Source organism: Rana temporaria, chromosome 11 (assembly GCF_905171775.1).
Source record: "Rana temporaria chromosome 11, aRanTem1.1, whole genome shotgun sequence".
Taxonomy (NCBI): domain Eukaryota; kingdom Metazoa; phylum Chordata; class Amphibia; order Anura; family Ranidae; genus Rana; species Rana temporaria.
The window spans coordinates 52,122,020-52,134,669 of record NC_053499.1 but is presented as its reverse complement, the minus strand read 5'-3'; the positions used below and the strand labels follow the sequence as shown (position 1 = coordinate 52,134,669).

Below are 12,650 nucleotides of genomic sequence, written 5' to 3'. Positions count from 1 at the left end.
AAAGTTTGGGGTGGTACAGGGCAGGCTGGGGTGGTACACGGCAGGCTGTGGTGGCACAGGGCAGGCTGGGGTGGTACAGGGCTGTTTGGGGGGGTACAGGGCAGGCTGGGGTGGTATAGGGCTGTTTGGGGTGGTACAGGGCAGGCTGGGGTGGTACAGGGCAGGCTGGGTGATACAGTGCAGGCTGGGGTGGTAAAGGGCAGGCTGGGGTGGCACAGAGCAGGCTGGGGTGGTACAGGGCAGGCTGGGATTGCAAAGGGCAGGCTGGGCATGTCAGCTAAAAAAAAATGTTTTTAAAAAAACAAAAAAAAAAAAAACGGGATGGTGTCACCCCTCTAGTGGGTGTCAACCGGTGCGGACCGCACCCCCCTAGCAACGCCTATGTGCCCATTCATTTGAATAAGCTGCTGTACCTGCATTTCCTACGGGGAAAAGGCCCTTCACCTTTTTTTTACTAATGCAGCCACATGGAGCTGTATGGTGCTTTTGCACCGAATATATGCTGCAATTTCTGATGTGTGGGGTGCCATTGAGAATTAACAGCACCCCTGTGTATTGCAAAAGAGCAGCGTGGTTTGGCTGCGGGTGAGGGAATGTGTGCAGTTTACATTCTCCTATACTCCATAGCACACTCCATGCATCCTCATACTCTCCTATACACTATAGCACACTCCATGCATCCTCATACACTCTCCTATACACTATAGCACACTCCATGCATCCTCATCCTATATGATGGAAATCTCCGTCACGTGACACTCCTAAATGAATCATTGCAAAATGAGCGGAGCCGCTATCCGGGACCTGTCAGTTACACACTGAAAACCACGCCCCTTTATTCCTCAGGAAGGCGGGGACAAGCATCTCCCGGGCACGCGCCTCCAGTACTCTTATCTCTGCGCCGCCTCTCCTGCGCGCTCGCATCCCGGCTTAAGCGCGTTCCTGGCGGGCTCGGAGTACGAGGTGTGAAGTCGGGGGCGCGCCGGGGCCGGAGAAGACACAGCTAGATAACCCGGTGGTCGCATTCCAGCCAGTCACACCGGCCCGGGGCTTCTCCACTGCTTTTCCGGGGTCTGGCTATTGCCTCCTGCTTAGTGGGCGAAAATGCCTGCCGTGTCTAAGGGAGATGGCATGCGGGGCCTGGCCGTGTTCATCTCGGATATCAGGAATTGTGAGTATGCGGGAGAGAGAGAGAGGGAGGGAGAGGGCAGATCCGCTGAGGAGACATCACTTGGTAGCGGGGGACCGGCGAGAATGACCGCCAGGGGGCGTGTGACATGTCAGGGGCTAGGCACTGCTGTCCTTTGCCTGGGGAGCTGGATGGGGGGGATACTTGGAGGTCAATGGCTGCTGCCCATTGCCTGGGGCACTAGATTGGGGAGGATGGTGACTGCTGCCATTCCCTGGGGGTTCCTGATCAGGTGGGTGGTGACTGCTGCCCCCCTCTACACTGAATCTGGGGGGTGTCAATGATTGCTTTTCATTCCCTGGGGTGTGGGATTTGGGGAACAGGGGTGGATAATTGGGGGTCAGTCGCTGCTACCCTTGACCTGGGGCACTAGATTTGGGGGAAGGGGTAAGGTAAAATTTATTATTATTATTATGATGGAGGGTGGTTACAGCTGCCCATTGCTTGGAGCACTGGATCTGTGGGGGAGGGGGGGTAATTGGAGGTCAGTGACTGCTGTTGATCGCCTGGGGTGCTGGATTGGGGTGAGGGGATAATTGATTGTAGGGTGGTAACTGTTCATTGCCTGGGGCACTAGATTTGGGGGGAGGCAGATGGTAAATGGAGGGTGGCGATTGCTTCCTGGGGCACTGGATCTGGGGAAGTGGGGGGTGGGTGTTGGTGACTGGTCTGTGCAACGCCTACATGTACACAGGATGGGATGTGTTGTAATTCATTGTACGTTTTCCAGACCCCCCCCCCCCCCCCCCCGGTGATGGGAATTCATGGTATGGCAGTGATGATTTTGTTGTTTTTCTCCTCCCCACCTGCAGAAAAAATGGCTGGATAAACATGCAGTATGTAGTCGTGTGATCCTCATTGCTAGGTGCAGGCTAGGCTTTAGCTGCTCACAAATGAGATTGCATCTTGTTTTCGTATTTGCAAGCCGCTGTCTGTCAGCCCCTGGTGACCCCTCACTACATGGGATTGGTTGTTATGTAAGGGACCAGTGACTACAGTCAGGAGCTGGTACTTGTAGTTCCTCTCGTCGGTAAGCTATGTCTGGAAAATCTCATGTGATTTGTGGATGTAGCAGTTGCATTCTCCAACTATGATTCCATGTAAATGTAGAAGAATGATGGGGGAATTTTAAAGTGAAACTTAGGCCCCTTTCACACATGCTCCTCCAAAGTCGCGCGATTTTGACAAAACAGTGATACGACTGTGGATCCGACTTTGCCCTGCCACTTGAAGTATGACTTCAATGACCAGGGACCCGACTTTGTTCCCCCAATAATTAAGGGGAACTCCACGCCAGTAAAAAAATAAATAAAAAAACGGCATGGGTTCCACCTTCATGAGCATACCAGGCCCTTCAGATCTGCTAAACGGATGACAGGACAGAGCTCTGTGATTGTACACAACACAGAGCTCTTCCCTGACAGCGGGAAAGTGCCGGTTTTTGTTTCGGCATATGCCTTAGTAAAATCTGCACACCATAAACGCAACAAGCACTGTTAGGCGCACAGCTAACCCTTTGATTGCCCCTAGATGGTAACCCCTTTCCAGTCAGTGTCATTAGCACTGATCACTGTATTTTTGTCACTGGTGATGTCAGATTGCCCACCGTACTATGACAGTCCCGTTATAAATCACTGACATTAGTGGTTTAAAAAACCGAATTCCGGTATATATACCACAGTTTGTAGATGCTATAACTTTACCGCTAACCAATTATAGAGTATTTCATAAAGTGAAGCCAGCAGCTACAACTTTTACTTTTGCTATAAGGACACTTGCCTGTCCAGGGATCCAGCGGCTTCAATCGGCTTTGTGTGCAGATGCCGACATCTTCACTATGGCCCCTTTCACACTGGGGGGAGGGCGGTGTCTGCAATAAAGCGCCACTATTTTTAGCGGCGCTATTAGACCGCTAGCAGGGCGCTTTATCCCCCGCTAGCGCCTGAGAGGGTTAAAACCACCGCAAAGCGCCTCTGCAGAGGTGCTTTGCCGGCGGTATAGCCGCGGTGCCCATTGATTTCAATGGGCAGGAGCGGTATACTCACTGCTCCAAAGATGCTGCTAGCAGGACTTTTTTTCCCATCCTGCGAGGGCACGAGACAGCAGCGGCTGTTTCAGGTTGCTTTGCAGGCACTTCTTTTAGCATTATTGCACCTGCAAAGCGACTCAGTGTGAAAGGGGTCTAAGGGAAACCTACTGCCCATTCGTGACTTGCGCTGAGCTTTCTAAATGGTCCTGCAGTCTTCTTGGACCTGGGTGTGTCCCAAAGGCCAACAGGGGGAAGGAGGAGGGGCTGGACATACTTGGAGATCTCTGCAGTGATCCTACCTTGGAAGTGGGTACATGTCAACCAGGTACTCACTCCCCGCCAAAAAGTGGCAAATGTGGCAGTGGAGGGTGCGAACAAGTGGAGCTTCCCCTTTTGGGTAGATCTCTGCTTTAGCCACTTCACGCAAACCGCTTGTCTTTCAGGAACGGGGTGCGTTTCTCCGTGAGATCACTTTTATTGGCGGGAGAGGGGCCCTCCCGCTGCGGTCCGGTCGCCTCCACCGCTTACAGGATCTGCCGGTAGCGGCTGAGACGATTGCATCCTTTCTCCTCACTGCCTGGATCTAGAGTGAGGGAAAGATGGCATCTGCTTGGCTCCATAGCCTTGTGGGGACGGAAGTGACATTGAAAGTTATTTCCGCCCAATCCTCTGTAACTTTTTTAAACGTCTCCTATGGAGATTTTTATGGGTAAAAGTTTGTCGCCATTACACTAGCGGTAGCAATTTTCTAGCGTGACCTGTTTGGTATCAATTTACTTGGCATAACATTATCTTTCACAATATAAAAAAAATTGTGCTAACTTTACTGTTGTCTTTATTTTATTTTTTTTATTAAAAAAATGTATATTTTTTCCCAAAAAAGGTGCGCTTGTATGACGGCTGCGGAAATACGTTGTGACAAAGTATTGCAACGACTGCCATTTTATTCTCTAGGGTGTTAGAAAAAAATATGTTTGGGGGTTTTAAGTAATTTTATAGCAAAAAAATATATATATATTTTAACTTGTAAACACAAGTCTGAAAAATAGGCCTGGTCCTTAAGTGGTCAATATTTGCTTTTTGGTGTTTAATTTCTTGCACCAAAATATATAGCGGAATACATTTTGCCTTTAATTTTTATTTTATTTTTTATATTTATTGGATATGTTTTATCGCAGAAAGTAAAACATTTTGTGTGTGTGTTTTTTTTTTTTTTTTTTTTTTATGTTTGTTTGATATACCGGTAATACAAAATCCAGTTTTGATCAAATGCCAATACAAGAAAGCTCTCTTTTTTTTTTTAAATGGATATAAATTGTATTTAAAACAAAAAAGGAGTCACGCTAAGTGATTGAAAATTGCATATGAATAATAACAAGTGAATGATTATGTGCAAATCTGGAAAGCATGAACCGAGATGATCATAACAGATCAAGCCTCAAAAAAGGGTCCACAAAATAATTAGTGAAAAAGAGGGAAATATACCCAAACAGATAAACTGAATAAGTATATAGACACAGTCCCAAATGTAGTTATAAAAGAAAGTCCCAAAGTGTTGAATGAATCCACAACGTCGTGATGACTGACAGACAGGAGACCTCCACCAACGGGTAACACTGACTCTCTTACCACAGAGCAAATAAAAAACAGCAACAACGATATCCACTCTCCACTGGGGAAACAGAATCACTCATCCATCCACTGGTGGTTCTCTCTATTAGCAGCCCAAATTAATACTCCAGCGTATGTGAAGAGAGATCAAAAGGGCCTCATAGCATAATACTGCATAAAAATTTATTTAAAAAACAAAGTATTGCACTTACATTGGTCCAATAACAATAGGCATATAAAAAACACAGCCGGCCGGTCTGTGTATGAAGCGTGTGCCCAGGATATCCGGGTCCTCACATGTGCAACGCGGTGACGTCAAAGCGCCGCCTCCCAACGTTTCGTCTAAACACAGAATTGTATTTGTCTACAGAATTCCATGACCAAGCAATTGCCAGTTAAAGTAAGCAGTGCCGAATGGCAAAAAAAATGGTCTGGTCATGAAGGGGATAAAATCTTCTGGAGGTCAAGTGATGGATATCTCAACCCAAGAACAAAAAATGTTGCCTTTTACCAGTCCGTAGATGTTTGGTGCATCCATTTCTTTTTAACACTATTAACACTTTCAGCAAGTACAGAAAACACTTGTCACTTCCTGTGATCTGTACTGACAGCACACACTTTCTTTCTGCAAAAGATTAAAACCTGTTTATCTTGCCATAATTCCAATGTCCATGTAACTTCCTGTATATTGAACTGATTTTTTTTTTCAACAATATTATCAGCTTTCACAGGAATCTGAGAACCTCAGAACTTCTCCCCATATATAGTGGAAATGAAGAGTGGGGGCAGGTGTTTGTAGTGCAAATCCGGACAGCAGTCTAGGGTGACAATGCTGCTGCTCCCATAGCAGTGTTAATTTTTATGTAAAATTTTGGCTTTAGTCATGGTTATTTGATTAACCACTTAACCCCCAAACCATTTTGTTGCTAAAGGACCAGGTCACTTTTTGCAATGTGGTCGTACAACGTGGCTCCCAAACATTTTCCACATTCGGGAACCTGATCACCACATCCTTGACAACCTCAGTGGTCAGCGGCGTTCCCGCTGAATGTAAAATTGCCGGGAAAAAGAAAAAAATCACGGAAAAAAAAATGTGTGCGCTTCCCCCCCCCCCCGTTCAATACCAGGCCCTTCGTGTCTAGTATGGATTCGGAGGGGACCCCCCACGCCAAAATGTAAAAAAAAAAATGTCCCCCCCCCCCCCCCAAAAAAAAAAACCCACACCAGACCCTTATTCGAGCATGCAGCCCGGCAGGTCAGGAAAGGGAGAGGATGAGCAAGGATGGGATGTTGATGGGGACAAGGGGCTCTTATTGACAGCCCTGGCCGGTGGAGGGGGTCTGTGGGTGGAGGGGTTATTGGAATATGGGGGCCCCTTTTAACATGGGGGGGCCCATATACTGCCCCCCCTGTGAATGGGTATTGGGTACATACACATCACAGGGGGTGTCATCTGATGGCTATATAACAGATGCCAGACAGCGGATGACAACACAAAGGAGAGACTGCAACAGAAGAACATAAGCTTTTTTTTTTTTTTTTTCTTCTTCGCGGGTAACTGCCGGCAAGGAGGAAGGTGGCGGCGGGAGTGAAGGCATTAGGAGTGACGGTTGCTGAGAAGGCGGCGGTGGGAGAGACGGCAGGTGAAGTTGGTGGCTGAGAGGATGGCACCTGGAAAAGACAGAGATATTAATAGCACCTGCTCCCCCACGTTGAGTGCATTTATTTATTTTTTTGTTTTACAAAAAAAAGTGACTAAACTGAACAAAAAAACTGAATGCCCGTGTGAAACCAGCCTTACTGTCCCGTAATAAAATCAATGTACCCTTACACTCGTAATTTTTTACTCCTGCCTTCCTTAACCACTTAAGGATCCCTTCACGCCGATATACGTCGGCAGAAGGGCACAGCTGGGCACAGGCATGTACCTGTACATTGCCTTTTAAGAGCCCAGCCGTGGGGCGGCGGCGTGCTTGCGACCCGAAGCTCCGTGACCGCGGGACCCGATCGCCGCCGGTGTCCAGCGATCGGTCACAGGAGCTGAAGAACGGGGAGAGGTGTGTGTGTGTGTGTGTGTAAACACACCTTCCCTATTCTTCTGTGTGGCAGTGACACTGATCGTCTGTTCCCTGATATAGGGAATGATGATCAGTGACGTCACACTTACAGCCACGCCCTGTGAAAATGACATTGGTCCCAAAAATGTGTCTTCTGTGTCCGCCATAATGTCGCAGTCACGAAAAAAATCGATGATCGCCGCCATTTCTAGTAAAACATTTTTTTTTTTAAATAAAAGCCATAAAACTATCCCCTATTTTGTAAACGCTATAAATTTTGCGCAAACCAATCGATAAACGCTTATTGCGATTTTTACCAAAAATATGTAGAAGAATACGTATCGGCCTAAACTGAGGGGGAAAAAAAAAATGTATATCTTTTTTGGGGATATTTTTTATAGCAAAAAGTAAAAAATATTGAAATCTTTTTCAAAATTGTCGCTCTATTTTTGTTTATAGCGCAAAAAATTAAAACCGCAGAGGTGATCAAATGCCACCAAAAGAAAGCTTTATTTGTGGGGGGGGGGAAAGGATGCCAATTTTGTTTGGGAGCCACGTCGCACGACCGCGCAGTTGTCAGTTAAAGCGACGCAGTGCCGAATGGCAAAAAGTGGCAAGGTCTTTAACCTGCATCATAGTCCGGGTCCTAAGTGGTTAACCTTCAGTGCTCCACCATTCACCAGATTTTCCTAAATATTGTGTGTGTTTGTTGCTCAGCATAAATGAGTACACCCCTTTTGAAAAAGTTAGATTTTAAACCATATCTCAATGAACACAAAAACAATTTAGAAAATTTTGACAACCTAAATTTTATAGAATATTTATTTGTTTAGCGCCATTACATGATTGTAAAGTTACAAAATTTTCAGTTTTACTCAAATTAGTTAATGTAAAAAAATGAATAAACCCCATGAAATAGACTTCAGCTAGTATTTTGTATCGCCTCTGATTTATAAGAACAGCACCAAGTCTTCTAGACATGGAATGAACAAGTTGGTGACATAATGCAACATCTATCTTTTTCCATTCTTCGAGAACAACCTCTTCTTTTAGAGTCTGGATGCTGGATGGAGAGTGATGCTAAACTTGTCTCTTCAGAATTCCCCATAGGTGTAGATATGCTTTAAGGTGATACTAAAGATTTTTTTTTTTTTTTTTTTTTTTTTTTTTAACCACTTAAAGACCTCAGGTGTTTTTCAGATTTGGTGTTTGCAAGACTAAAACATTTTTTTCTGCTAGAAAATTACTTAGAACCCCCAAACATTATATATTTTTTTTTCTAACACCCTAGAGAATAAAATGGCGGTCATTGCAATACTTTTTGTCACACCGTATTTGCGCAGCAGTCTTACAAGCGCACTTTTTTTGGAAAAAAATCACTTTTTTGAATTAAAAAATAAGACAACAATAAATTTGGCCCAATTTTTTTATATATTGTGAAAGATAATGTTACGCCGAGTAAAATGATACCCAACATGTCACGCTTTAAAATTGCGCCCGCTCGTGGCATGGCGTCAAACTTTTACCCTTAAAAATCTAGATAGGCGACGTTTAAAAAATTCTATAAGTTGCATTTTTTGAGCTACAGAGTAGCTCTAGGGCTATAATTATTGCTCTCGCTCTAACGATCGCGGCGATACCTCACTTGTGTGATTTGAACACCGTTTTCATATGCGGGCGCTACTTGCGTATGCGTTCGCTTCTGCGCGCGAGCTCGTCAGGACGGGCGCTTTAAAAAAAAATTTTTTGTTTTCTTATTTAATTTTATTGATTTTATTATTTTTTACACTAAAATATAAAAAAAAAAAAAAATGATCACTTTTATTCCTATTACAAGGAATGTAAACATCCCTTGTAATAGAAAAAAGCATGACAGGTCCTCTTAAATATGAGATCTGGGGTCAAAAAGACCTCAGATCTCATATTTAGGCTTAAATGCAAAAAAAAAAAAAAAAAAAGGAAAATTTGTCATTTAAAAAAATGACAGAAAAAAAATTGTCTCTTTAAGAGGCTGGGCGGGACTGACGTTTTGACGTCACTTCCGCCCAGCAGAGCTATGAGGACGGGTGGGGGCCATCTTGCCCTCACTCAAGTCCTCACTCTCCAGGCGGCAGCATCGGATCTCCTCCGCCGCTACCGACGGCTCCGGTAAGCGGCGGAGGGCGCGGAAAAGCGGCGGGAGGGGGGGGGGCCCCTCTCCCGCCACCGATAACGGCGATCTCGCGGTGAATCCGCCGCGGAGACCGCCGTTATCGTTTACACGGCCGCCAGCTGAAAACATGGATATCTCAGTTGTGGCAGCAGCTGCTGCCGTTACTGAGATATCCATGTTTAAAAAGAGGACGTACATATACAGTGGGGGGTCCGTAAGTGGTTAAATAACAAACATGTCAGTTGCCTGCTCTGTAAAATGGTTTTGCACAGAGCAGCTCGGGTCCTCTTCTTCTCAGGTCCTTCACTGGCGCCTCCTGTTGAGTGCCCCCACAGCAAGCAGCTTGCTATGGGGGCAGCTGAGCAGCAGCTATGTGTCCATTTAAACATCTCCTCATTGGCTCACTGACTTTAACAGCAGCAGGAGCCAATGGCGCTTCGCTGCTGTCTCAGCCAATGAGAAGCTAGAGTTCGGAAAACCAAGTCTCTTGTGCACAATCGCTGAATCAAGATGGGGCTCAGGTAAGTATTAAGAGGTGTTGGGAGAGGCTGCTGTACACAAGGCTGTTTTACTTGATGCATAGAATTCATTAAGATAAAAAACCTTCTGCCTTTTACAACCACTTTAACCACTTGTCAACCGCACGCCGTCAAATGATGGCGGGCGGAAGACTCCATTGTTCTGACTTGACGTCATATGACGTCCTGTCATTTAAACGTTACTGGGAACACAATGCCCGTGCCCGATGGGCACCGGCGATTGCCCAGTAACTGAGCAGGACTGTGGATCTCTGTGTGTAAACACAGAGATCCACGTCCTGTCAGGGTGAGGAGACCCTTGTACATAGGGACACAGATCGGTCACCTCCCTCCACAGTTAGAACACTCACTAGGCTACACATTTAACCCCTTCCCTGCCCCCAAGGGGTTAACCCCTTCCCTGCCAGTCACATTTATACAGTAAGCGATGCATATTTATAGCACTGTTCACTGTATAAATGTGGTCCCAAAAATGTGTCAAAAGTGTCCGAAATGTGTCTGCTATAATGTCGCAATCCCCCAAAAAAAACGCAGATCGCCGCCATTCCTAGTAAAAAAAATAATAATAAAAAAAAAATCATAATTATGTTCCTTATTTTGTAGGCAATGTAACTTTTGCGCAAACCAGTCACTATACGGTTATTGCGATTTTTATTTTAATTTTTTTACCAAAAATATGTAGAAGAATACGTATCGGCCTAAACTGAGATAAAAAAAAATTTCTTTAAAAATTGGATATTTATTATAGCAAAAAGTAAAAAATATATATATTTTTTTTTTTTTTCTTCAAAATTTACGCTTTTTTTTTTTTTAATAGCCCAAATAAATAAAAACCGCACAGGCGATCAAATATTACCAAAAGAAAGCTATTTGTGGGAAAAAAAGGACATCAATTTTGTTTGGGAGCCACGTCGCACGACCGCGCAATTGTCAGTTAAAGCGACGCAGTGCCGGAAGCTAAAATTTTGTCTGAGCAGGAAGGGGGTGTATGTGCACAGTAGGCAAGTGGTTAATGCCTGACTCCAGGAATCAGAAAAAAAATCCACCCTTGAAGCAGGACATTCCACTCTACAATGGGTAATTGCCCTTGATATGAGGGGGAGGGGGGTACAAACGGTAGTACTTGCCTTCCACCCCTTCTCTGGCCATCACTGACACTCCTCCTCCGACTGAAGTTACATTTACAGACGGAGCCTGGGCATGATTACCGGGACATACAATACAGGAACCACAACTCTGTATAGTTCATTTAGGAGGCTGAAGTGCGACCGGAGCCAATTACATAGTGGGCTACAGGGGACCGGGCACAGTGCTGGGAGGACCCTCCTGTAGTGAAGAACAAGGTAAGTATTTTCACTTTAATCATGCACCCATAGACTGCACATGCATTTAACCCTTGCAGTGTGTGGAGATGAAGCCACGACCTCACTCTAAAGGTGATTTTTATTTTTTTAACTCCTGGAGTTGGGCTTCAAGGTGACAAGTTTCGGACAACCACATTTGACCAGGAATCCAACAGATGATCAAATGGTTGCTTGAATCCAAGCCATCTACTACCCATGCCTTCGCTTCATTCAGTCCCTAGAACTTTTCAATAAATTGACAGCTTCTATACAAGTGATTTGTATAAGTTGATCAAAACTAGAAAAAAAAATGAATGGCAATTCTTTCTAAAGCTATCTGACTTTTTTTTTTTTTTTTTTTTTTCCTTGGATTCGATCCAGACAATTTTGATCCAATCTGCTTGTGGTTGAGGGAGACCATCAGTTATTTGTCTTTGTGTAATTTGTGGGGGAAAAAAATGAATGGAAAGTATGGTTGCTCAATGCCGGCTTAAGAATTGAGCAATGTATATTTTGCTTATGAATGTTCTTTGATCCATTGTTTTGGGCCAGGCTACTAATCTTAAGACTTCATTTTAAATGAGATTTATAAATGTCAAACTAAAGATTAACATTGTTGCTGTGTTGGGGGCACCATTGCTCCTTAGTCCCCCCCCCTTTTTTTTCCTTTATCATGTGAGAAACCCTCAGAAGAAGGTGTAAAGTGTTGCTTTCTCCCCTTCCATGGAGCTGAGCCAGATTATTTTTGTTTTTCATATCAGCTGAATGCTTCATTCTCTTTGTATTAATTGGATTATTTTTTTTTTTAAACTTGTCCCTGGAGTTCTCTGAAACGCCATATGTTCAGCAATTTTTTTTTTTTTTTTTTTTATATATAAAATCGTTTGAATATTTCTTGTAACTGTAATCTTTACCAGAGCTGGCTAAATATTAGGTGCCATTTAGCCAACAAATTAGAAAAAATTGCCATTTTACTTTTTTCTTTTGTAAATGATCGTTGCCTGGATATCCAACTGATCCGTTTCCTTTAATTCTTTCTGAAGCATTTACCTGGAACAAGTATGAAGATCGGACGCACTGATCTTTCTGATTTCTGGGATTTGCATACTTGCTGCGCATTGTAGCCATATACCGTATTTATCGCGGTATAACGCGCTCCCGCGTATACCGCGCACCCCTAAAGTTGCCCCGATTCCTGTGGGAAAAAAAAGTTTTTTTGTACTTACAGTTTTGGTGTCTTGCGCGGCGTCCATCGGTGGCCTCGTCGGGTCCGGCGTCCGTCTGCGGGTATCCTCTTCGTTGGGTCCGGCGTCCTTCTGCAGCTTCGGGTGTCCTCCTCGTCAGGTCCGGCGTCCTTCTGCAGCTTCGGGTGTCCTCTTCGTCGGGTCTGGCGTCCTTCTGCGGCGTCCTCGCTCGTTTCCCGCGCCGAGTTTGAATACTGCGCCGACATATACAGAGCGCAGTACACTCGTGTATTGTCGGCAATGCTCGGCAACTCTCGCGCTGACGTCCAGGACATGAGCGCGGAAGGAGCCGAGACAGCCCGACTATACCCGAGTGTACTGCGCTCGGTATATGTCGGCGCAGTATTCAAAACTCGGCGCGGGTATCGGTGTATACCGCGCACCCACGATTTTGCCCTGATTTTCAGGGCAAAAAAGTGCACGGTATACGCCGATAAATACGGTAACTGGTGTTTGCAGTAGGCCAGCAGTTGCAGCTTCTGTGTG

General features: G+C 45.0%; 1 protein-coding gene across 4 annotated transcripts in view; it reads left to right on the top strand.

Moving 5' to 3' along the window:
- The first annotated feature begins 920 nt into the window (after positions 1–920).
- Positions 921–12,650, top strand: part of LOC120917307 (AP-2 complex subunit alpha-2) — a 140,632-nt gene continuing 128,902 nt past the window's right edge. For 3 of the 4 annotated variants that reach the window (XM_040328513.1, XM_040328512.1, XM_040328511.1), the window contains exon 1: positions 922–1,171. In XM_040328513.1, the coding sequence (XP_040184447.1) occupies positions 1,105–1,171 (67 nt within the window). In that variant the 5' untranslated portion in view covers positions 922–1,104. Of the gene's footprint in view, positions 1,172–12,650 lie in introns of all 4 variants that reach the window. The other variant, XM_040328510.1, reaches the window with a different exon arrangement.